The 27,295-nt window shown below is 39.4% G+C and overlaps 1 protein-coding gene across 1 annotated transcript in view; it reads right to left on the bottom strand.

The window, feature by feature from the left end:
- AOPEP (aminopeptidase O (putative)) overlaps window positions 1-27,295 on the bottom strand; it is a 597,182-nt gene that overhangs the window by 320,346 nt on the left and 249,541 nt on the right. Inside the window, exons 8-9 of the mRNA XM_089662129.1 lie at window positions 2,501-2,603; window positions 2,311-2,418 (exon numbers count right to left, since the gene is read on the bottom strand). Of these exons, the coding sequence (XP_089518255.1) occupies window positions 2,311-2,418; window positions 2,501-2,603 (211 nt within the window). The remainder of the gene's footprint in view (window positions 1-2,310; window positions 2,419-2,500; window positions 2,604-27,295) is intronic.

The following is a 27,295-nucleotide window of genomic DNA, read 5'->3' as shown; positions in this document are numbered from 1 at the left end:
ATAGAAGCTGCAGCCCCAGCATTAACGTTATGTATGAAAAGTTCTTGGAATATATTTTAAAAAGGATAAAATCGCTATTGAAAGGGAAACCTATCAATCAAACTCAAGCCCTGGTTAGACGATTGGGAAGAGCAGTATATACAAAATCAATTGAGCAAGGGGATGGAAATTCTGGAAAGTCCCAAACATGAACAGAAATCTACTGAAATACTATCAAGAAGGAAAATTTTAATTTTGTAATCTTTCGAAAATGATAGGTGGCTGCATATTCAAAGGAAAGGAAATTTTTAATAACAGTTACATATCTTTTTTTAACGACTTCAAGTCTGGACACTTTCACCCCCTTCCACTCCAGGCCAATTTTCAGCTTTCAGTGCTATCACACTTTGAATGACAATTGCGCGGTCATGCAACACTGTACCCATATGCATTCTTTAGCATTTTTTGAGACAGATAAAACTTTATTTTTATAATAATTATTCACCACTGGGATTTAAATTTTTTTTCTATATAAACGAAAATGTCCAAGAACTTTGAAAAAAAAAGTGTTTTTCTTACAAAATGTTGCAAATAAATTATCTTTCTTCATAAATCCTGGCCAAAATGTATTCATTTATCTTTTTAATAAGAAAAAAATAACCCATATTAGTTTATAACCAAAAATTATAATTTTTCTACATTTATTTTACATTTTTATTTTACTTTTTTATAATACTGTCACCCTAGCAGTACAGTGACACTGTACTACCTGTGGGGGATGAAGATTTTTTTTTCATTTTTTACACTGGATTGCTTTTGCACCCATAAAGGCTGTAAAGGCAATAATTTCTCCTTCTCTCTGGCTGCATTCCCACAGCCATTGAGAAATATTGCGTGAGCTGTGATTGGTCACAGCTTGTCACATGGTACAAGGCTGTTGTGAGTAGCCTTGTGCTATGTGACCTCTGTGATCATTCACAGATTTCACAAGTAGTAAGCAATGATGTCAGGAAGTGACATCTTGTTTACTACTATTCATGTGATTACTGATTGGCCAATCAGTGATCACATGAATCGGGACCTCACACAGAGGTCCCATTTAGCGAGCTGTGTTCGCGGTGCTGCACCCGGGGAGTGCACACAGGCAATGGATGCGGGGAGACATTTAGAAACATCCTCCCGCATCGGCAGCGCTCCCGTCCAGCCATTTATTGACATGGATGGGAAGAGGTTAAAAGGAGGAGTGTTTTAGGCCTCATGCACACAGGTATAAAAAAAACCCGCAACTTTTACAAACATACAGTATATTTTTATTAACGTCTGTAAACACAGTTATATGTTAGCTTATGTGGCCATGCACATTGGTATTTTAAGACTAACATTCAGAGGCATAAAAAATGCACCAAAGCTGAATTTGGAGAGTAGCGTATATACGTGCATTAACACACGTACATATGCGACAGTGAAGGAATTTTTCTGCCAAGTTCTGCCAAAAAAAAGTTGCATAATTGGAGTTTAAATGCATATGCCTGTGTGCATGAGGACCTAAAAGGAACAGAAATATGGGAATTGTCACTGTTTAGATGATCATAACTTAGAAGACATCTGAAATCTAACAGTAGCTGGTTTTGACTACTTCATTTGACTCACTGAAGCTGATTTACTAAAGTAGTTAGTAATGTTAATGCAATAAATTGTGTGAATATTCACTAAATTATCCAATCATGCAGATGAAATAACTAAGCAGGAATCTGATTTTCACATGAATAGATAATTGTAAAAGTGAATCTTCAGTTCATATGTCTTCGATAACTCAGCCTCGTTGTCTCTCACCATTGTGTACTGCACAAGACCAAGCAGAATATTGGACCAGCCATGATTATTACTTCCTAATTGCCCGTGGGCTTATGTCTTTTCTGAAATAGGGGTCTCTGTCACACCTTTTTTAAAAATGATTTTTTTAAACAATTGTTTGAATTCTTTTCTGAAGTGCTCCTTAAGTGACCATAAATCAACTACTTACCTATCTGCTTTTGTATACTTAAGGCTGCAAGGAGAAGAGCCAGGGGTGACAGAAGGCTATGGCGTTGGGGATGTCAGCTATGAGGTTGTTTTTGTATGACAAAAGAAAGTTTCAGTGTCTTGTCCCAATGTAACTTAAAGCACACAAGTAAAATTAGATGGATATATGAGGTTTAAAAATGTGTCTACACTGAATTCAAATGCAGACTTATCGCATGTTGGCTCTGGAGCAATGAAGCTGAAAGTATTCAGTGTACAGAAAACTTGACAGTTTGACCATTTGCACAGTTGTTCTTTTGTTAAACATACCTGAGAGAGTATCAGCTGCCCATGAAATTTAGTCACAAATTTTCTCAGAAAAGAAAAATATGCATCTTGACCCATGATTTTTTCAAGATATCGAAGAAGAAAATAACCCTGAAAATTTGATAAAATACAATTAACTCCAGAAATAAATCACATCAATGTTTTTTGTTAAAGGGAAATCAAAACCAGTTACCTTTAAATAATGGACTTGCATAAAGGCCTTGTCTGCATTTAGTCCATGTCTTACAACAGAAGCTCCAGAGTCACTCACTTCTCCGGTGCTATCACCTTGGGGCCTGATGGTGTGAGAAATGAGGAATGTGATATTATTTTAAAAAAAAAACATTAAAACACTTTTGGTCAAATACAGATTAAAGTAAATCTTTGCTTTATCCAGGAATGTTCACTTAACTTTACAGATACTTACATTCCCTTTTGCTAATCCTTCACTCCAATTGCCCACAGCAAAGAGAGAAAACCCTGTGTAAGATCCATATTATAGCTCTCTTCCCACCCACATGTGACAGTGCTTGGTGCCTAAGTGGCCAGTTATCAAGCACAAGCATTGTCACATGGTAGGGATGAAGAAAGCAATATGCTCCCCATACCTGGACATAGTGGGTAAAGGGAAGGGTGCCAGTTAAGCAAACCTGTTGCTTTGCTTTGCATGGGCTTTTAGGAGGTTCTCCAAGACAAAGTTAGACATGTTTAATAATAATTTTTACAGTGCTCAGCTTATTAACAACCACAGTGGTTTTGCCAGCAGACTCAGTTTGTATCGGACTTCAGTTGGGTCAAGACGGACCGGCTGTTAGGGATGGTAGTGCCAGAGATGCTTAATCAGTTCCAGGAGCATTCCCATTTAAAATTTTTTCAATGCCTGCCTAACAAAAACAATATAAAAATGCAAGTATTGATAACCCTCAATAAAAATGGCAGGTAAGCTAAAGATAGCAACCACATCTAAGTGAAATTTTCTTCATACTGAAGGAGAGAACCATTAATTGGTACCAGAACCCAAAGCCACATTAGAAACAATAACAAATAAACACTATACGAAAATCAAAGTTACAATTAAAGCAGACGTCAAGAGTAGACGAAAGCCCTGGTGCATCCATTAAAACGTTTATTTATTTAAAAAAATTGTTGAAATAACATAAAATCATCTTCACTAAAATCAGGTCATTTGCTGGCCTGCTATTTAAGACTGAAGTTTAGTTAAAGCAGTTGGAAAGTTAAATTTATTTTTTACTAAAATAAAAAACATGTTATATTTACCTGCTCTGTGTAATGGTATTGTACAGAGCAGCCTCGAAGCTCCTCTTCTGGGGTTCCCTGCCGGCACACTTGGCTCTACCTCTTATCCATGTGCCATCATAGGAAGCCTGTTCCTATGGTGGCACACTCCCGAGCCAAGCTGTGTGCATCCATAAACGCACACAAAGAGCAGCTCAACCCTGCTCTCTGCTCACAGTCGATGGCTCTCCCTGCTGCCTTAATGTCCTGTGAGATAGTGGAGAGAGCCACTATAGATAGGCATTGCACTGGATCGAGTGAGGACTCAAGTGTTAAGGGGGTGAGGGGGAGATACATAAAATGCATTAGGGTAAGAAACCTTATAACTTTAGAACCACTTTAAAAAGGCATATAGGTGTATCACATGACTGGCTAATTGCTCCTTGGTGCTTGGCTTTCCTGCTGCTGTTGTGGTGAACTTTCTGGGCTCAGACACTGCTGCCCGCTTCTTTCTCTCCTCTATTCCCTTCAGAAAAGTGGATGTATTGTAGTCACAGAATGCAACACATTCTGTTAGTAACATGTGATGTAGTCACATGACACTGGGAGGAGACTTAAAATGCCACACATTTACTAGCTGTGATAAAGGGAGGAAATATGCTGTCAATCAGCCTTCATGGACAGAGGAAAATTCACCTCCAGTGCACTCTCTAAAACAGTAAGTGCAGAATTGCTGCCATTTACAGCCCATATGAACTGTTACCAATATCAATATCTTAAGAATGCCATCTGACGATAAACACCTTGATAAGGATTGCCTTTGCCTGAAATTCCATTGTAAGGCCCCATTCACACAACACTTGGCAGGATTTAAAAAGCGTGATTCACAAGCAAAAACTCCTGTCGTACATAAAGCAACTATTCAATTGTTTGGGCTGCCCTATGCACATTTCTTGCGTTAAAGAAGCTCAAGGACCAAATTCTGGCCCTGAGCCAGGTAGAATTTTACACAATTTTGTCGCAATACTCATGTGTTTTGTCACCCGACAATCAAACTGCATTTGGGGTGCTATTCAGAATGAATGACACCCAAACTTGTGTCTTATGTTTTGCTGCATTTTTGGAATTGTGGGCAGATCAAAAACAGAAAATATCTTGTGTTGAGAAAGTGGAACACTCAATGTAACTATCAAGCAGTCACATAAATGATGCTCACTGACGTTTCTTGTTTTCAAGTCTGATGCATGACTAAACAGATGATTACAGAGACAGAACCAACTGAGACAACCCAAATCCACAAGAACTGTGGTTAGTTCTCCTAGATGTTTGAAACAGCCTACACTGCTACTGTATGTGCAAATTTACAGAGGAGAATTGATGCTGTTTTAAAGGAAAAGAGTGGACACACCAAATATAGATTTTTAGGGGGGGGGGGGGTTTCCATTTATGTACTTTGTAAGTTATTATTGGTAAATAAAAACGATTAGTCTACTGTCACACTGGAGTTTTTTAAGTGTTTTTGCATTAAAAAAGGCCATGAAAAGCTCAAGAAAAATACTTCCCTATGTATGTGAATGTATATCTATGTATGTTTTCACACTGAGGCGTTGTGCTGGCAGTGCAATGTAAAAACTCCTGCTTACAGCATCTTTGGGGCATGTTTGGTGAGTTAAAAAAAAAATGCCTCTTCCCATTGAAGTCAATGGAAAACACCTGAAAAACGCATAAAAAGCATTGCAAAAGCTTTGAGAAGCGTTTTTGGTGCAGTTTTTAAGTCAGGTGTCCTTTAAAAAATGCTCAGAAAGTGCGGCAAAAGCGCGGTAAAAATGCCTTTGTGTTTTTGCAGCGGATCAGTGTGGAAGTGACCTAAACCACATTCTTTTTTAAAGCATCAACACTTTACAGCATTTTTTCACTAGTGCCTAAAACTCTTGCACAATACTGTAAGTCTCCCATTTCTGCAGTTTACAAAGAGCTGCTTGCTAAGAATTATGCATTTTTGCTGGCCAAACCCAAGTAACAATGAACAACTCCAGATCAGAATTAGGTAGAAAACAATAAACTTGGAGTTTTTACAGCAGAAATGGAGGTGGTTTGGTTTTTCTCCTAGAAAAATATATGACTCCACTGTGAGCAACCAATGACCAAAATCCACAAGACATTTGAGGAAAGGCAGCCACAGTCTGGCAAGAGAAAGGAGTGGAGAAAAGTTATAAACAAAAAAGGCTGCTGTCCTGCAATATGATTAGTTAGCTACACATTTAACCACTTGCCCTCCTGAGGATTTACCCCCCTTCCTGACCAGGCCATTTTTCGCATTATGGCGCTGCGTTACTTTGTCTGACAATTGCGTGGTCATGCAACGCTGCACTCAAATTAAATTTACGTCCTTTTTTCCCCACGAATTGAGCTTTCTTTCAGTGGTATTTGATTGCCTGTGCATTTTTTATTTTTTTGTGCTATAAAAAAAAAAAGACCGACAATTTTGAGAAAAAAACAATATTTTTGACATTTTGCTATTAAACATGTCCAGTAAAAAGAAAATTTTAAATCTAATTTTGTCATAAATTTATACCAAAATGTATTCTGCTACATTTCTTTGTTAAAAAATCCCAATACGTGTAAATTAATTGGTTTACGTGAAAGTTAGGGCTCGTTCACACTTGACTAATTTCTAACTCTTGCCAAATGCCTCTATAGTGTTTGATAGGCATTAGACAGGCGTTTGGGAAGTGTTTTTGACGCTCCTCAAACGCCTTATGCGCGTTTTTGAGGCGTTTGCCAAGTGTTAAAGCCACACCACAAATGCCAATAATGAAGTTTAATGGTATTAACACCCTGCAAATGCCTGCCAGGCATTTAAGGAGCGTCACCATAGACTTGAATGGGAGGCTTCAACTCCTGATTCAACATAAAGCATAAATTTTGATGTAACGCAACGCTTCAGTGTGAACAGCACTGTGTGCTGCCATGTGTAGAATTTTTATAGGCATTTAAGGAGCGTTATAAACGCCTAACGCCTGCTAACAATGCTAGTGTGAACTTAGCCTTATACTGTTTACAAATGGCGGTATATACAGTATCTCACAGAAGTGATTACACCCCTCACATTTTTGTAAACATTTAATTCTATCTTTTCATGTGACAACACTGAAGAAATAACACTTTGTACAATGTAAAGTAGTGAGTGTACAGCTTGTATAACAGTGTAAATTTGCTGTCCCCTCAAAATAACTCAACACACAGCCATTAATGTCTAAACTGCTGGCAACAAAAGTGAATATTTACAAAAATGTGAGGGGTGTACTCACTTCTGTGAGATACTGTATACTGGAGTTTTATTTTTACTAGTAATGGCGGCAATCAACGACTTATAGCAGGGCTGTGGCAGACATTCAGACACTGGGGGGAACTGACTTGGTGTCACTGACATCCCCAGTGACACCAATACAGTGATCAGTGCTAAAAAAAAAGCACTGACACTGTACTAAAGACACTGTTAAAGGGTTAACTGTGTGCAGGGAGTGTTTTACTGGAGGGCGGTGTCAGTGTGCTTCACTGTAATCACACTGCTCTGGATAACTGTGCTGTGCACAGCCATCCAGAGCAGTGTGCCTGAGCTGACAGTGAGGAAAACTGTTAGTAAACAAACAGTACTCCTCCCTGTTGGAGATCTTCGGATTCCATAGCACCTCAAAGCAGAGGTGTGAGCTCAGTGTTGATTTGAAGTCCACACAGGTAATACATTATCACCTAAATTGAGATAACACAAACTCAAACATCTACCAAATAGCAAAAGGACTGTAAAGCTGGCCATAAATGGATCAAAATTTGGTTGGTACAGCAGGGACCAGCTGAAATTTGATCCATGTGCGACAGCTCCCGTTCAACAGAATTTGATCTATCAATCAACTCCTGTTGAGCAGGCTTGTTAGAAAAATGTTTCTCAATCGGTGGCTGCAGCCAATTTTATATGTGTTCAGAATTTGGCTGAGGCAGAAATTAAGACAGCCATACACTGAGCCTGCTTTTTCATTCTTAAAAGTTAAACAGCTGAAATGTGGATGCTGTACCCAAAAAAATCAAGCAACGGACTGGCTACCAGTGTTGCCAGTATGATTCTTGCAGCTGATCTTTCCATTACTAATTTAGAATTTCTAGTTGCACCCCCTGTGTCTCTACACAGATGGAGCCATTACAGTAGAGGCTTCCTTGTGCCACAACTGCCCCTGAATGTTGGTCGGATGACTGATGAAGGAATAATCAAGCAGCAGTAGGAGATGAAGAGGATGCACATATCCATAGAACGTAGTAAAACCAGGGAGATCCTTGCACTGTAGGTCTTCATGTCCTCATGAAAGGAGAATAGTGAACAAGGTAGTGACAGTAGTTAGTAAGTAGTTAAAGCCCGCCATCTGAGAGGCCACACATATGCGCGAGGTTGGTGGTAAGTGCTTAAAGGTGTCAAGCATTGTGCCAAAATATACTCTGCTGTAAAAATTCAACTTTTATTATAAAACTGTTAAAACAAGTACGGTTTTGAACTTGGTAACATACATTTTACAGGTATATTACATAATATAGATACATAATACTTATTTCCAAGTGTTCCATAGTTATTCTTTATGTACTCCCCACCAATCAACAAGGGGAAACAATGCAATAATTTACTACGCATTTTGTAGGTATCCATCCCACTTCCTCAGGTTCTGTGAAACTTACTCTAGAATAGAAGGATAATCCTGGACTGGAATCATGGGCCTGGGGACTACAATCCACACCAAACCTTCCCCTGGGAGGAGGACAGGCAAGTCTGTTCTATGTGTAGAGGCCTGCTTTTAATGAGTTCACAAAATATCACAGCCAAGGTATGTTTTTAGTCCCCTCTCCTATTTCTGTTATCACAAAATGCCTTCCACTTTTGATCCAGAAGGAAAAAAGAAAAATAAAACAGAGGGAAGGAGAGAGAGGACAAGAGGAATGATTTGTTTTTTCTTTTGCGTTCCTCTCCTCCTTACAGTGGGGATCGAAAGTTTTGGCACCCCAGCTAAAAATTTGTATTAATGTGCATAAAGAAGCCAAGGAAAGATGGAAAAATCTCCAAAAGGCATCAAATTACAGATTAGACATTCTTATAATATGTCAACAAAAGTTAGATTTTATTTCCATCATTTACACTTTCAAAATAACAGAAAACAAAAAAATGGCGTCTGCAAAAGTTTGGCCACCCTGCAGAGTTAATATCTTGTACTGCCCCCTTTGGCAAGTATCACAGCTTGTAAACGCTTTTTGTAGCCAGCCAAGAGTCTTTCAATTCTTGTTTGAGGTATCTTTGCCCATTCTTCCTTACAAAAGTCTTCCAGTTCTTTGAGATTTCTGGGCTGTCTGTCATGCACTGCTCTTTTAAGGTCTTTCCATAGATTTTCAATTATGTTGAGGTCAGGAGATTGTGAAGGCCATGGCAAAACCTTCAGTTTACGCCTCTTGATGTAATCCCCCGTGGATTTCGAGGTGTGTTTAGGATCATTATCCATTTGTAGAAGCCATCCTCTCTTTAACTTCAGCTTTTTCACAGATGGCATCAAGTTACCATCCAACATTTGCTGAAATTTTATTGAATCCATTTTTCCTTCTACTCGTGAGATGTTCCCTGTGCTACTGGCTGCAACACAACCCCAATGCATGATTAATCCAACCCCATGCTTAACAGTTGGACAGAGGTTCTTTTCATTAAATTCTGTGCCCCTTCTTCTCCAAACGTACTTTTGCTCATTCCGGCCAAAAAGTTTAATTTTAACCTCATCGGTCCACAGAACTTGTTTCCAAAATGCATCAGGCTTGTCTATATGTTCATTTGCAAAGTTCAAACGATGATTTTTGTGGTGAGGATGTAGAAGAGGTTTTCTTCTGATGACTCTTCCATGAAGACCATATTTGTACAAGTATCTCTTTATAGTGGAATAGTGTACCACAACTCCAGTGTCTGCCAGATCTTTCTGGAGGGATCGTGCAGTCAAACGTGGGTTTTGAATTGTTTTTCTCACAATCCTGCGAGCTGTTCTGTCTGATATTTTTCTTGGTCTTCCAGATCTTGCTTTAACTTCCACTGTTCCTGATGACTGCCATTTCTTAATTACATTCCGAACAGAGGATATTGACATCTGAAAACGCTTTGCTATCTTCTTATAGCCTTCTCCAGCTTTGTGAACGTCAACTATTTTCAGTTTCAGTTTTCTAGACAACTGCTTAGAAGAACCCATGGTGCTGATTGCTGGGGCAAGGTCAGATGAGTCTGGGCATTTAAAACCTTTGAGATTGACATCACCTGGTCTTCCCAGACGATGATTGAGAACAATCCATGACACTGGCAGGTCTCAGCTTTGCAAAGGGGGCAGTGCATGTTATAAATTCTGCAGGGTGCCCAAACTTTTGCAGACGCCATTTTTTTGTTTTCTGTTATTTTGAAAGTGTAAATGATGGAAATAAAATCTAACTTTTGTTGACATATTATAAGAATGTCTAATCTGTAATTTGATGCCTTTTGGAGATTTTTCCATCTTTCCTTCGCTTCTTTATGCACATTAATGCAAATTTTTAGCTGGGGTGCCCAAACTTCCGATCCCCACTGATACTATTGCTATACGAGGGTCGGAGGTTTAACCTTTTATGCCAGCTGCTTTTTATACATCTATGCATTCCTAGCGCTCGTTTACTATTTTTACCTATTAGGTATGCATACAAGCATGTGGTGGCCATACAAACCACTGAGTACCATTTTAAGTCACTGCAATGAAATTTCAGCAAAATGGACTAGTATGCTGCATCATTTTTCACTTTGATTTTCGGGGTGTCTTTGAATTCAGTCCTCTGTAGGTTGATAATTTTCATTTCCATCAAACGATGGGGCATCTTTATGTTCCTAACACATTACCCAGTCCATATCAGTATAGATATACAGCATGATATTTTTCCCCATTGAAATCTGATGTGTTTTCAAAGTGTTCCTTTAATTTTTTTGAGCAGTGTATATAGGATTTGTGATTTTAGATATACAGCTATGTGATCCAAGGCACAGGAATCCCTACCAACAGTCATGTTGGGAAGTACACTGCTATTTTTCGAAAGACGTTCAAGGCACAAGATACATTTTTTCAGGGTACAGCCTAGGCACAGTTAACCTTTTTAGATATTATCTATATTACAGCAAATCTTTACTTTTTGAGTCTTGTCCACTTTAAAAACAGAACTCACCAACAGGAATTACAAATATTCTAGAGCTGCAAGGATACATCAATACATCAGTTAAGGGGGAAACAGTCAGATAGATAGATAGGTATAGGGAAAGATTTACTAAAATTGAAGCACTCAGAATCTGGTGCAGCTGTGCATGGTAGCCAATCAGCTTCTAACTTCAAAGATATATAGATAATAAGAAGACACAAACCCAAATAAAATTCTGACCCAGTGCAGCTGTCCCTTTAAAGTGTAGCCCACACCTTTAGGTAGACGCTACTCCTCAAAATCAGTGAGAATCACCCAGAAAAGTGGGAAAAAAAGATAATTTTTACCACTTTTCTAGGCCATTCTCATTAATTTTAAGGAGTAGCGTCTCCATTTTTTTTCTGCCATGTTGTTTAATTTAAAAGCTAACTTCAGCTTGTTCAATTAAGCTTTGAAAATAAAACCTGGAAGCTGATTGGTTTCTATGCAGAACTGCACCAGATTTTTGCATGTTCCAAAATGCTTGACTGGTATTTTTTCACGAATAAATAATTTTTACCAAAGAAAAAAAAGGAAAAATAGTATGTTTAGAATTGCAACATTACAAGAAGAGACAGGTTTAATATTTTTTTTCTTAGCTAGATTGATCTCAAATCACCACAATGGCTGAGAGCACAGGTATTCTATTACACTTCCAAGTATTGATTTAAAAGCTCACAATACAAAGCCTGCCAGAATGAATGGCTCTTTTCATCCCTACTCCATGAAGCTGATAAGGAACAGTAGATTAGCAAAAACCATCTTTCAGAAACTTTTAGAGCAAGATTCAGCAAGGCCAGATACATTCAGCAGTGCTATAGTAAGTTTAATATGCAAATTTGTCTTTATTTCTTCCATGTCATTTTATTTTAGACAATTAACAGACTGTTCTAAGATACCTTCTACAAGTACCTAAGTAGTACAAAAATTGCTGAGTGAAATTTAGTTCTGATCTGTTTGATCACACTACAAAAGTAATAAAAACCTGAGACAAATGTCCAACTCTTCTTAAAGTGCCTTCACCTTGGCAAATCAAAGTGCAAAATGTCCTTGTCTCAACTCTAGTTGCATTTTCAGTATGATTATTGCAGAAAACACTCCACAGGCATTGCTATTGCCTCGTTATTCCAGGGTTGCAGTTGTTGCTAGAATGCAACATATGCTCCTTATACACTCACTAAGTAGGGAAACATTATTAAAATCATTAAGTTAGGAGAATCAGCATCTGTGCTGGGTCTTGATAAATACAGAAAACAATTTAAGTCTACTGAGTGCTGAATTTAACAAAAGAGAGCATTTCCCAGTGAAATATATGAAAGATAAGTTGTATTTTGCAGTTCTACCCAGCATTCTGCACAGAGAGATGCTTTGTCTGCTGACCTGCACTCAATGTGCAGGAAAGCCTATGTTTACGATTGAAGTAAACAAGGGTTGCATTCATGCATAGACTTCAGTTAGACCACTGGATAAAGATGCATTTATTATTTATTTATGTCAGGTACTTATATAGCGCCATCAATTTACGCAGCGCTTTACATATATATTGTACATTCGTATCAGTCCCTAACCCTCAAGGGGCGTACAATCTAAGATCCCTAACTATGATTCGTATATAATACTAGGGCCAATTTAGACAGGAGCCAATTAACCTACCAGCATGTCTTTGGAGTGTGGGAGGAAACCAAAGTACCCAGAGGAAACCCACACAGGCACAGGGAGAACATGCAAACTCCAGGCAGGTGGTGCCGTGGCAGGCGGAAGTGCTAACCATTTAGCCACTGTGCTGCCCATATGCATTAACCCCTGGTTCACATATATGTGGCTGTGCAGGCCGCGTTTTGCGCGGACACGAGAGCCCATTCATTTGAATGGACTCCTGTGCCCCGTAACATGCAGGGAAGAAGTCCCTGCACGTCTTCTGAAAACGCAGCCCACATGGGAACCTTTGGTTCCCAGTACGGTTGCGTTATCCAGTGCGGGCGGTGTGCCATTAGAACTAAGGGCACCTGCCTGCGGGTCCACAATCCTCTGTGCGGGTGGTGCGGCTGCACAGATTTTCCGCAGCGGCACCACCCGCACATATGTGAACCAAGCCTTAATTTCTGTGTTCAAAAGACCTAGACATGTTGGGCTAAAAAACAAAATACTGCAAATAATACTTGTTTGCTGCAACTCATGACAGCCTAACACCAATTAGCGTTCAGTTGCCAAGGATGGGTAGACTCAGAAAAATGATTTTGGGGTTGTTCTACTAAAAGCAAATAAGCTGTTGATTGTAAAAGGGAAGTTGCACATTGCAAGGAAATTTGCCTCTGAGCTCAGCAAATGTGGAATTTCCCTTCACAAAGAATACCCAATCACATAAAAGAAAAATAAACAAAACAGTATTTTTGCTTGCACAAGACTGGATGATGCAAGTCTGCGAAGCTTCACCTCAGTTACTAAGCGCTGGGGATAATTCCCTAGCAAAGTGCTACTTTCTTGCAAAGTGAACAGTCTGTTTGCCTTTAGTATACTAATTTGCCTTTAGTAAATTAAGTCCTTTGACTGCTATAGGTAAGAGTGAATGGCTAATTTTAGTTTTGCCTTATTAAACAATTACAATGATGTGGCCCACCCAAAAAAGGCTAGCAGAGAACAATGGACTCCTTAATAGCATTTGCTGTAGGCTCTCTGCAGCAGATCCTTTCCCCATTACTGAGTTATAACAACTTGTATTGCACTGTGGCTATCTTGTTAGAGGAGTAGGGCTTTACTTACTAACTTCAGAGCTGCCTTCTTTATGACTGGAGGGGGAAAAGGATTAAGAAGTAGCAGGAGAAGTTAAAGCACGGATCCAGAGAATGAATGAATGACGCAGAAGCAGGGAAATAGGGAGACACAGGTCTGCATGTCTTCAGGCACAGTTTTCTCTCCAGCAAACAGCACAGTAGTAATCATCAAATTTTGTGAGGCTAGCAAGCCTGTCTCACTAACATTTTGTCTGAATAATTATTGTTCTGCCTCCAGCAGGGAAAATTATTAAGCTGCCCTGTCTACAATAATAAATATGGCCAAGAGATGGAGCCTGGAATAAATTTACTGTTTTAAGAAAATTAGAAACTGTTCATATTTAATAAAAGCTCAAATCATCCTTCATTCTAATAAAAGGAGACAGGTGCATCCTGGGAACTCCAACTCCATTTTAAGAACTGAGTTAGAAGAAATCAGCCACCATCCCGGAAGCACATGTTGTGGACTCAACTTTCATCCCCTACAGGCAGCATCGTCGGTGAGAATGGGCTTGTTGTCATCTGCAGCCTAATTATTTCATTGTGTTTTTTTATGTTTCATACATTGATTGTATGCATTTCTCATTTGTTTTTCCCAGTAGTTTCGCCCAAACAGTTTTGTTAATAAAGCTTCAAGATTACATTCAGTTTGGCTTATTGCAGAATAGAGGGTTTAGCTGCATGTGGATTTACACACAGGGAAACGTGTATTGACAGAAGTATTGTGTGTATGAATAAACTTTTTTTTCTAATTAAAAAAAAACTTTTTTTTTTCCTCTTTCATTTCCTTTGTTAAATTTCACTGTTGCTAATTTCCTGCAGCCTGTGGCCCACCTACATACAAGCAGTCCAGTGATGGTTATGTGGCATTTCTCATGGTGGTTTTCCTGATGGTGACAAGAGACCATGTCTGACTACAGTGTAATAAAATAGATAACAATGCAGAAGCACAATTTGGAGACAAAAATACAATGTTGTCATCTGATCACAGAAAGTACCTGACAAGGACCTTCCTTGGCAGAATAACCAGGTATTATTTTAATGAAAGCAGCATATTTATGGCTCCATTGCATTGTTAATCCCTGCATTCAGTGAGCAGTTCTTCATTGATGTCTAAATCTGTCTGTAATGCATTTGTGGCATGTTTACAGTGTGTTCTTTGTCATTTTTTTTAGACGCATTTGTGCATTCATATATGCTCCGGTGAATTCCAGTGCAAAAAAAATTGCAGCATGCAGGACTTTTTTTTTTTAACACATGTGAGAGCAGTGCAATGGTGTAAACTAGGTCAATTTAGGTACATTCATTTTTCGTTCATATGTTCATATGTTTTTATACTGCATTTAAAAACACACTTGACTGCATATGTAGTAAAGAGCCTTTCTTTACAGAACTATGCATAATAGATTCCAGTGACCATACTTAGTCTTTAATTATTTAAATGAACAAAATTTGGCTGCACCAAATGCAAGAAGAGGGATTCAACTGACACTAAATAATACAGTTCAAGTATGTACAATATTATTAACTCAAATCAGAACCTTCTATTGCTCTTGGCCTCCTCCAGATCCCTAAGTCAAATCAAGGTTCAGGTGCTTACTGAGGATGTCATTAGGAGGCAGAAAAACACAGTAAGAAACTATTTAATGACAAATAGATTAAATAACCATTAAGTAGTGGAGGTGTATAGATTACTTTTGAAAAATAGGGAAATCATTTAGTGTCATTCTAAATGTTCATCTTTTTGCATGTCTGTGCATTTTTGGTAAAGGATAAAAATTTATATCAGACTTTAATAAAATACAAGGATTCTGAATTCTAAATCAGATTTACAATACAGTGATGTGCTATGAGAAGAACGCTGGTGGAGCTGTATCTCCAACACAAACCAGAAGTGAACCAAGTAAAACAGCTAGTCAGCCTTGATACCTGTAACTTAATAACAAGGTGCAAAATGCATAGAGGATAAGGAAGGGGCTCTGTAAAAGCTATTAGGAATACACTAGTTCAGGTTCATAAAGAGCTATTGTATAAATTGTTAAATGCGCACAATGGATCTCATTTATAAGTGTCTATTCTGTCCATAGCAGACAGGTCAATTACTAAATACACCCATAAGAAAAAGTACCTCCTGAAACAAAATGTCCACATCAAAAGATTATATGAAAAAAATAACAATAACTATAATAAATAATTATAATTTTCATGGGACCTAAAGACTGGCTGGCTGAAGATGCATCACCCAAAGGGGACAGGATCCCAAAAAACAACAAAGACAAAATTAAAAACAGGGACTGAAAGTGCTATTAGCCATACACCCCTAAGAAAATTACATCATGACATGACAGGCAATGAACAACTTGGATGTAATACATAGAACAGATCCTAAAGTGAACCTTTTACCACCCAATACAAAATCTACGTTTATACTTGTATATTCTCTGACAATTGCCATTCAGAAGAGGCACACACTGGCAGAAATATCTGGGCAGAATGGTAGTAAAGTGGTGAGTATTCTGCCTTGAAGCACTCAAACAATTTCTTGACTTGATTGCCACAAAGGCATCTGCATGAAGTCTGTATGTTCTTCTGGTTTTTGTAGGTTTGCTCCAGGTACTCCCACATCCAAACAAGAAAAATAAGAACCTGACATTTCAAAAAATATGTATAAATCAGTCCCACTATATACATCATGATGAAGACTGGCAGAGTATTTTGTGCAAAGGGAAAATTATCAGCCAGAGCAATAGGAGCTAAAAAAAGAGGCATTTTATTGTACCTGTAAATTCCAGATTTTTGGAGTACAGTACAGGAATCGATTCACAGTCTGTAGGTTATATGCCTCTACCGCAGTCTATGAATTGATTCTAAATCCAGGATAAAAATAAGAGGAATTTTGATGTACCTGTAACTTCTGTATCTTCAATACAGTACAGGACATAGAAATCGATTCACAGACCATGGTCTAGGGCAGGGGTATTGAATTAAAATTCAAGGAGGTCCGGTGTCACTAAAATTTTCTTCTGGCCGAGGTCCGAATAGGGTGTGCCCATCAGTGTGCCCTCTTACATTAGGTGTTGCCATCAGAGTGCAAATGTACATCATGTATTCCCATCACATCAGGTGTGCCCATCAGAGTGCCCTTTAACATAACATGTGCCCATCAGACTGCACTTTAACATAAAATGGGCCCATCAGAGTGCCCCTTAACATAAAATAAGAGGCATGCTGAGGGGCCCATTTTATGTTACGGTGCACTTTGACGAGCACATGTTATGTTAAAGGGCACTCTGATGGGTACATTTTAGGTTAAGGGGCACTCTGATGGGCACATTGTAGGCTAAGGGGCACCCTGATGAGCACATTCTATGTTGTTCCCATCAGAGTGCACCTTAACATTAAATGTGCCCATCAGTATGACCCTTTAACATTAAATGTACCCATCAGAGTGCCCCTGTAAGTCCACACCCTACCTTGAGGGCAGACAGGAGCTGTGCCAGGATCCTTGCTGAAGGATCAGCTGCGTGCTTGTGTACAGGCAGGGAGCGGGACCCGGAGAGACAGTGAGCTGCAAGGGGCAGGGCGCACACGTGATGTCATTGGTTGCCGTGACGGCCACCCTGCTGAGCGGTGGATCTGTCATTCCAGTCTGGCGGGCTGGTGATCCAGAAGGGAGTGCTGCTCAGACTGTTCTTGGACCATGGTCCGCCATTTAGTTACCGATGAACTAGGGGTTGATGGTTGCAATGTACAATATTTAAATTTTTGCTCAGTTATCTGGTAGTTAGAGGCATTAGTCTAAATAAATAATGGGCAGCACTCCAGGCAGCTAACATTTCAAGTTTCATATACTTATGAAAAGAAGCATCATATAAAAGACAACAGTAAATTGTAGTACATGTAGAAGTTTTCTGCACAGTTCCTCTATCTAGACAAAGGCAAACTGTCAGCTACAAGCTTCATATACTGTACATTTTTATTAGGGTGATCCTGGTTAAAAGTACAGTAATTAACAAACATCAGTACACATGAGTAGATAGCAGAAAAAACCTTCAGTTGGCATGTGGACACTCACCCCTGGTTCACATATATGCGGCTGTGCGGGCACCGTTTTGCACGGGCACAAGAGCCCATTCATTTGAATGGACTCCCGTGCTACGGTTGCATTTTCCAGTGCGGGCAGCATGCTATTAGAGCTAATGGTACCCGCCCGCGGGTCCGCATTTCTCTGTGCGGGTGCATGGATTTTCATGCAGATCTGCAGCGGCACCACTCGCACAGATGTGAACCTAGGGTTAGGATCAACTGGAGGTGGGAATCACAACATTTCAGACTAAAAACCCCTTTATCAAGTGAGATCCACCTAAGAAAGGGGATTTTACCCTGAAACGTTATGGTTTCCACTTCCACCTAATCCTGAGTGTCCACATGCCAACTGAAGGTTTTTGCTGGTATCTACTCATGTGTACTGAAGTTTGTTAATTACTCTTTTTATCCTGGATCTCCTCTCTGTTCTAATGAAAATGTATATGATGCTTGTAGCTGAGGGTTTATCTTTGTCTAGATAGAGGAGATCTTGTGCATGTAGTACAACCAAAGCAAGCCATAGAATATGCAATAATCTCTCTTTTTAAACCACTGGTTGAAGGAAATAAAATTGCTTGATTCCCCCAACAACAGCGTTAATGGGGGAATCCCCCCTGCTGTATTATTGTATTTTGACAGCGAGAGGTTTTCCTGCTGTCAGACAATGATCACTTCTGGTGGCTATAGCCTCACAATACAATGATCACTTCCAGTGGCTATTGCATCAGAATACATAATACTGGTATATCTTTATATGATGCCTCCTTTCATAAACATATGAAAAGTAAAAAGTTAGCTGCCTGGAGTGCTGCCCATTGTTTATTTAATTTTATGTATTATACTTGGGTCTTTCATGATAAAACTAATTTGGTCATTTTGGTGGGCAGCACAGTGGCTAAATGGTTAGCACTTCTGCCTGCCAGTACTAGGGTCGTTGGTTTGAATCCCAGCCACAGCACCTCCTGCCTGGAGTTTATATGTTCTCCCTGTGCCTGCGTGGGTTTCCTCCAGGTACTCCGGTTTCCTTCCAAAGGTCAATTGGCTCCTGTCTAAATTGGCCCTAGTATGTGTATGCAGGGGCGGACTGACCATTTGGAAACTCAGGCACTGCCCGAAGGCCCGGGTCAGTAGGGGGCCCCATGAGATGCCCCTGATACCTTTTTCATAGGCTTTTTTGAGTTTGGGCAAGGACACAGGGGCCCCATGATCCCCTATTGTCCATGAGTTGTCAGTCTGCCCCTGTGTGTATGTATGAATGTAAGTTAGAGATCTTAGATTGTACTCCCCTTGAGGGTTAGGGACTGATATGAATGTACAATATATATATGTGTAAAGCGCTGCGTAAATTGACGGCACTATATAAGTACCTGAAATATATCAATAAAAATAAATTAGCTTTTTTTTTGTTTGTTTGTTTTACTGATCTAGAAGCTTTAGGACATTACTGTGGCATTTTCAGACACAAATAGTGTTTAGTAGATTTGTCTTTTTAAGAAGGACCAGCAGGAAATATTATAGCATAGACATAAGAATGACCTTAGATATCCCTATAAGAAATGATCTGGCAGCTGTAAAGATATGTGTCTCAGGTTCTATTTTTATAGCAAAGATCACTAAAATAATACCGCCGACAATGCCGTATTGTTTTCGTACGAATGCCACAGCTATGTCGGCTTTGTCTCACGTGAGCTTGTGTTTCTTCACAGCATTATCAGGAAATCAAGAGCTGTAAAATACAAGTCTCACGAAAACAGCTTGAGCCCCAGGCACTGCAGAATTTATTGTTGGCAGACTTCCTGTCGTCAACCACTCCCAGGATTTTCTGGGAGAAATCCCCCAATAACTTCTTGTGAAAATCACCAGTTATGATGACAGGACAATAAAACACACAGACAGAAGGGGGAGGTGACAGTAACAGTGTGCAGAGTTCACAGAGGGAGAAAAAAAAAGGCTGTCTTGCTTTGCTGTGTGCATTTAAAGTCGCTAAGAGTTAAACAGCAGAACTCCCATTTCAGTGACATTCCAAAATGCTTTCATAGAATGTAAAAAAAAATGAGGAAATCCATCTGCAGATAAGTGATGTATCTCTGAAAGGTGATTGTTATTCTTTAATCCTTACAATAAAGGCAATCAGCAGCTGTTAGTCAGTGTTGCATGCTAGCAGGTGATAAGCCTCCTGGTATTGTGGCTGGAAACTATCAAGTCATTGCACACACGATTCTGGCCACCAGAGTGCCACCTCCTGTATCAGAACTGTCCCATTCATCATGTTATATTTGTAGACAAATGGCTGGCAAGGCACTTCTCAGCTCAGTGTGGCACACTTGTTTTTCACTGCAGCTCAGGTTCCCCCCACCCCACCCCACGTCTGATGATGTGTAGCCACATGGAAGGATACAAGCTCTGAAGCAGAGACAGCAGGGTGTGGTTTTCAGAACAATATGTATTTTCTTCTTTGCTAATCCTGAATGTGGTACAGTCAGTAACCTGAGAGGGGAAACAAGCCGGCAGGCATGTTTTCCTGGCCTGTGTGTCTGTGACAGGGTATGGTAGTGGTTACTGCACAGAACAAAGGCGCAGGCGGCGTTCCGGAATTAATCTCTAAGCTTGGGAGGTGCATTCTCTTTCCTTCCTCTGCTCCCTAAATTTATGCTCTTCTTTTGGGTATCAGGGCGGGGGTAAGTCAGTCCAGTGTTCTTGGGTCTCTGGCATCATTCTTACCTAGATCTGCCAGCAAGAACAGATAGATAGCATCTGCTTCTACTAAGGCTGCCTGGGATCTTGTTTTCTACATCCCATTGATTTCCTTTAGTCTGCCAGTGCTATACTTATGTTCCCCTCTGTCTGCGGTTACAAAATGAAGCAACCATGAAAGACTTCAAACAAAGGACTTTTGCTTGGGAAGGAAGAATCTGGAGCTGTTTTTTTTTTCCCCCGATTAAGATGAGCGCTTGGAAAATGCCAGAAGGCATTTATCCATTACTAAAATATTAAAATATCCAAAAATACAAAACACAAAATGAATACTTATTGAACTCTGTTGATAAAAGAATACTCAAGACCCAGTTTACTTAGTTATTTCATCCCAGTCATGTTCCTTCCACAGACCTTTAAAGTGCATTTAAAAAGACAAACTTTTTTTTTTTCATTTTAGTTTTAGAATGTCTTGTTGGGGAGATTTACCTTAATGTCTTGTACCAGGGACACAGAAGTAAATAAGAGGAGATCTCTTCAAAGCAAGGGTATATCCTGGCTTAAGCCGGCCATACATGGATTGATATGCGGCTGGTTCAGCAGGGACCATCCAAATTTGAATCCATGTAAGGGCACTCTAGTTGTACAGGGTTGTACAACCAGTCTGTTGTGTTTTTCCTGGACAATTAGAGCTCCTAGCTATAGTCCACAACACTAATCATTGTGTTCTGCCGACACTAAAGGCTCCTCACCGGCAAAACACAATAGCAGTGCAGAAGGTCTTCCTTCCCCATCAACACTGACTGTGTTGAAGGGGAAACAAGCAATTTTCTATTTCTTTCACCCATGTTGCAAGGAAAACAAATTGCATAATCTATGGCTTGCCTTTGACATCTCTCCCCAGAACAGATGTTCCCATTTGAAGATTTTTTCCTCACCCATTGTTCCCGTTACAGCTCAAAAATGTAGGCCTTCCCATCACTTAGCGAAGACAAGGGTCACTAAGATAATAAGAGTTGAACAGCCCCAACCCAGACACAGGCAGAAATAAAAACCAGGCAGAGGTTCTAAACCTTCCACATCCTTTCCAAAACTAAACATGGCTTTACATGCAATTTAATAGCAGTCACATTTTCCAGATATTACAGGTATGTAAAAAAAGACACAGTTAGTAGAGACTGGTTTGGAAAGCACTGAGCTTCATGTATAAAAGTTGAATTGCTTTGCTATGTTGCCTATAGAAACCAATTACAAAAATTTCTAAGCACAAACCTATTTTGTGCACCTCAGTTTATGAAACAGTATGGAAGTGTTTGAGCCTATATCAACTTTTCACTTCTGTGTGCTTGTTGGAGAGATCTATTAGACCCTTCCCCACACTAAAAAAATGCCTGAAGCTCTACTGTAAGTTTAGAAAGGCAAAAAATGCTCCCCCTTTTTCTAAATAGTGTCAGCATTTTAAAGATCGTGGCTCTACTGTTAACCAAAAATGTAATAAACAGAGTCTCTGGCCAGGAACAACAACAAGATTATGTCAGCTGAAATCAGTAACCGTATTAGGAATGAAACCACAACATTTCAATTATCTTATTAAATGAGACATTTGAAGCATCACAGTGCATTCACAAAAATGAACAACAGGCATGTTAATTAATGGGTGGTGTCAAAATGTAGACAGAAAAACAGAGGTATTGTTTACAAAACATGATTAGAAAATGTGCTTATTTCTAAACCTAACAAGGCATATATAATTTCAATAGTTTATCATTGGTAAGCTCTTACCGAAGAGACAAACTCCAACATTTTTCACATACGTGAACAGAACTAATGATTTTTGTTTAATATGTACTGTTTTTGTACAAGAAAAATCAGATATGAAAGACTGTGCATGATCAGAAACATTAATCTACTCTACAATGTTTCTACGTAAAAGAAAAAAAAGCCGTTGTTTGAGAATTTTCATACAATTAGTTCCACTCTTGGTTTCAACTTGCTTTGAAACATCAAAGAAAACCAGACAATCATTTGCCCTATTTTCTTATAGTGTGTACCCTGCTTTAGGCTCTGTTCACATCTAGGCATTTTGTATCGTGGGCAGAATCGATGCGATTCTGTCCTCAGTCCAAAACTGCTCTGCAAAACTGAGCGTACCATGCTTATTCAGGTGCCATTAGTAGTTGATGTCACCTAAGCGTGGGTATGATTCTGCCATGATTGTCGTGAAATAAGTCGCACTGCAAACGTGGAAAACCACATAGTGTGAAGCTTTTCGCTCAAAAAGGAGCAGGAGCTTCTTTTGGACAGCAAGCATTATATGGTTTGCTGAGATTGCAGCATGACAATCGCGGCAGAATCGCACCTGCGTTTAGGTGTCATTGAAAATTAATGGAACCTGAAAAAGCGTGGTGTGATTTGTCAGTTTTGCAGAGCCTTTTGGGATCATGGACAGAATCGCAGCGATTCTGCCTGTGATAAAAAACACCTTTTCATAAATTACGATTAGCAACATTTAGTTGAATACAGTTTAGCTGTGTTTAGAAGAAGGAAAAAAGCAGTGCATTCAGTATCATCTTTTCGTTCCTATCTGCAGCGAAAACATGCATTGCGTTTAGCTGAACGTAGCTACAGTATATTTAGCAGTAGAAAATGATGTGCTTGCAATCTGCATGCAGGTGCCAATGTATTGTTAACAGCACCCCTAACACAGATTGCAAACGCAGTGTGTTTGTGGGCACCTAATTACATGGTACCACAGCACCATCGCAACTGGTGCGGGGCGGTTTTACTAGTATTGCATGCACTACTTTTTCCGCATTCCAGTGCGATTTGAATACCATTCAAATGAATGGGCTGCCAAACTGCACCGCAGAGGAGCATGCAGGATTTGCACAGGAGCATGTACCGTGTTCCTGTGCGATCTAGGTTTGAGTCTTCTTCTCTAAAGCACGCAATGGAAATCAACAATTTTGCTTCATACTAAATTTCAATTACTCAGCTCCATCTCCTTGCACAGAAAACTAACCGCAAAGAGGAAGAGGAGATGCTTTGGGTATAACATCCCCAGAACGATCCTGAGTTTGATAAACATAATGACTTCCTTAGAAAAGAGATAGAAAAAATACAAAAAAATCTGAAATTTACAAAACAACAAAAATTTAGAAGAGATCTAGAGGACTGGGAGAAAGGCGAGATATTTGATCTAACAAATAGCAGAGGAAGGAGTCGATCAAAACGCAAAAAACATTTCTCTAGGAATAATAGACGATATTCGTCAATGAGCGAAGATGATGATGAAAGTAATAAGAGATCTGTCAGTTTTTTAGAGGAAAAAACGGCTGGCGAGAATCAGGGGATACTAAAACAGACAAACAAACAAACAAATGGGACAAAGGAAGAAAGAAGTATCATAGCTGCCCTAAAACCACCCAATCAAAATCGAACCAGAAGCCACAAGAGGTAAAGACCTAGAGGAGGGAACCAATGATCTTAAGGTAATAAATCTTTCCAACTTCGCGTTGAAAAAAAGACATTATGATTTACTACGGAAAGGCTTGACCTTTTCTCCTACGGATAAAATGGACCTGTTTGAGGTCTATAAAGATCTAAATCTTTTCCTGAGAAAGATCCTTTTAAGAATTCCATATCTATCTAGAGAAGAACTAAATCCCTGTGACCTTAACTCAGAGAGGGAACAACAGGCACTAAGTGATCTTATTAGTCTTCTTGAGGAGACTCCCATAAGTGGTGAGACTGGGGAGGTGGATGTCTCAAATAAGTGGAAAAGACACACTAGACTTAAAACTCCATCCAAAAGAATGCCTAACATTAGGGAAAATAAATGGCTAAGTACTTTTCTAGACCTAGTACATGATGATCTTGGAAAAATAGACTGGACAATGAGGAATACTGATAACCTTACTAGGGGGGAAAGAACAGCCCTTAGGGAACTTAAGAATGCTAAAAACATTGTGATTAAAAAAAGTGACAAAGGGGGAAATGTAGTATTACTAGAGAGTGCGGAATATGAAAAGGAGGTACTTAGACAGTTGAAGAGCCCGGATACATATCGTAAACTACACAATAATCCTTTCCCCAAACTCGTGGTTGCCCTAAATAAAAAAGTGGAACTGGCACGTGAAGCAAACTTACTAACTAAACAGGAATGTGACATGTTGACAGTTGACGCTTATAACATCCCCACCTTTTATGTAATTCCAAAAATACATAAAAATCCTACTCAACCACCGGGACGCCCTACAGTATCGGCTATCAGTGGTCCGCTGGAACCAATAGGTAAATTTGTAGACGATTTAATTAAGGATCTGGTCTTGGAACTCAGATCCTATATGAGGGATACGGGAGATGTACTGAAAAAGATTCTAAATGTAAAAGTACCTAAGGGTGCACTTCTGGTGGGCATTGATGTGGAATCATTATATACCTCTATTCCACACATCTGGGGACGGAGAGCTGTGGCCCACTTTTTGGAGACATATTTCCCTGAAATGGAGGCTCAGAATGAATTTATATCGGACTTGTTGGAGTTTATGCTGACCCATAACTGTTTTCAGTTTTTGGGTTCCTTCTATCAGCAAATATGTGGTACCTCCATGGGAGCACCCTGGGCCCCGGCATTTGCATGCTTACATCTAGGGCTGTGGGAAGAGGAGTTGGTATATCCCTCCACTCCCTATAAGCAACATGCAATAAAATGGTTGCGATACATTGATGATGTCCTGATGGTTTGGGATGGAGGTATAGATGAGCTAAAAAAATTTATGGAATTCCTAAACGAGAATGATAGGAATATTAAACTTACTTACACAGCAGATAGAGAGGTAATAACATTTTTGGATCTATCAATCTCTATCTACGGAAATAAATTAGTCACTAAAACGTTTAGAAAGGAAACAGCGGCCAATACACTTTTACATGCTAATAGCTATCATCCAAGGAGTTTAAAACAGGGAATACCCATTGGTCAGTTTCAGAGAATTAAAAGGAACTGTACAGAAGAAGCTGAATATAGAAATGAATCTATTCAGCTCTACAAGAGGTTTAGAGAAAGAGGTTACTCACATAGAACCCTAAGAAGAGCAAAAAGAAGAGCCCTTGGTAGAACAAGAGAGGAGCTTATAAATAAATCAAAATCAAAGGCAGGGGCGAATTCGGTAAATCAACCGGTAAGATTCATAACTAAATTTGGACAACAATGGGGTGAGGTCAAGAAGGCCCTGGACTCTCATTGGTACTTACTAACTCAAAATCCACAGATAGCAAGAGTGGTAGGGGAGAGCCCCCAAATGGTAGCAAAAAGAGCTCGGAACTTAAATGATATACTAGTACAATCAGAGTTTCAGAGGGCACCACAAAGAAATTGGTTAACTAGGAGGACTGGCCTATGTGGTATGTTCCCATGTGGCCACTGCCAAATTTGTCCATTTGTACATAAGTCTAATCAGTTCTTTAACAATGATAAATCTAAGGAATTCCAGATACGAAGCTTTATTAATTGCTCCAGTAGTAGAATAATATACATGATAGAATGTCCATGCAAGAAGATGTATATAGGAAAAACGAAAAGGAACCTCAGGACTAGGATCGGTGAACATCTGAGAGATATCAGAAATGAAAATAGGAATGTAAGAAAGGGAGAGAAAGAGAACCCACTGGCACAACACTTTAAAGAAGTACACGGGGGTAAAACAGAAGGTTTGAAAGTGAAAGGGATTTTTCTGCTGAATATTTCAGCTCGTCGGGGGGACTTTGATAAAGTCCTCCTACAAAAAGAAAAATTCTGGATCTATACCCTGGGTGCACTTGTCCCATATGGACTAAACACAGAACTCAATTTTGGAGTTTTTTTGAATTGAATTTTTTGGAACCTTTAACATACCTTGAGTTATAACCTGTATTGGGGAACTATATATGGGAATGAAATATGGATCTATTTGGACAAAGTATGAATCTAACTATGTGATTCTTCCTATTCCCATTATATATTAAACTCCTATAATAACTAGATTAATACTAAAATTAGGAAATTGAACCCTGTCTTGATGTCTCCCTGTCTGAATAATAATTATTATAATAATTCTTTTCCACTATCCTCTTTAAAGATGATCTGATTTACAGTAATATGGTCTCTCCTTTTTATTGCCAGCAGTCAATTTAAATTTAATATATGTGTTCTAATTCACTTTGGATATTTCAAATGTAGTGATACTCTTTCAACACAAGATGGCGAGGTGGAGACTCTTTGGTATGCAATTAGTGCACCATATAAGGCAAAGGACTGAAGTCCCCTCCCAGTTCTGACGAAGTCTGCGGTGATTGGCGGACGAAACGCGTCAACGTATTGACGTCACTACGCTCGGCGTCTTCATAGGGTGCGGCGCCCACGAGGTGGGAAGGAACGGCGGTGTCACAGCTCCTTGCTAGGAAGGCACGAGGCCCTCTGAAAAACTACCATAAGGCTACTATTACAGCGGTTCGCAAACGGCAATCCCCTAGGGGAACATACCTTCCACCGGTGGCAAGTTATTTAAGCTTACAGCTGTTTAGATTTATAGAGCATATATGGAGTTAAGAAGGCATGTCATACGGGCCTAATTTACCCTGTATACTCTGGGAATTTTTTGGAAATCCTCTTCGGAGGATAATATATATATATATATACACGCTATCCTATTTAGGCATCGTATGCTGTGACATAGCCATATCCTAATGAAACCGCTTCAATTTTCTCAGATTGAGTAATTTTTGGAAACCCTTCATTGGGTATATAGACTCAGGTACTCACGGCCTGCTACATACATATTATATGTGTTTGGAATCTACGTACTGTGACTACCTGGCTCCCCACCCCCATATGCACCTTTGAACAAGCATCAAGGACCTGATCTTATTTCAAGTCGACGGGAGTCTTCTTGATCTTTATT

The sequence above is a fragment of the Staurois parvus genome, unplaced genomic scaffold (assembly GCF_062004578.1).
Source record: "Staurois parvus isolate SC_StPar_1 unplaced genomic scaffold, SC_StPar_1.0 ptg001432l, whole genome shotgun sequence".
NCBI classification, from domain to species: Eukaryota; Metazoa; Chordata; class Amphibia; order Anura; family Ranidae; genus Staurois; species Staurois parvus.
Note: the sequence above shows the minus strand (reverse complement) of the source record. Positions and strands in the feature narration are given on the sequence as shown.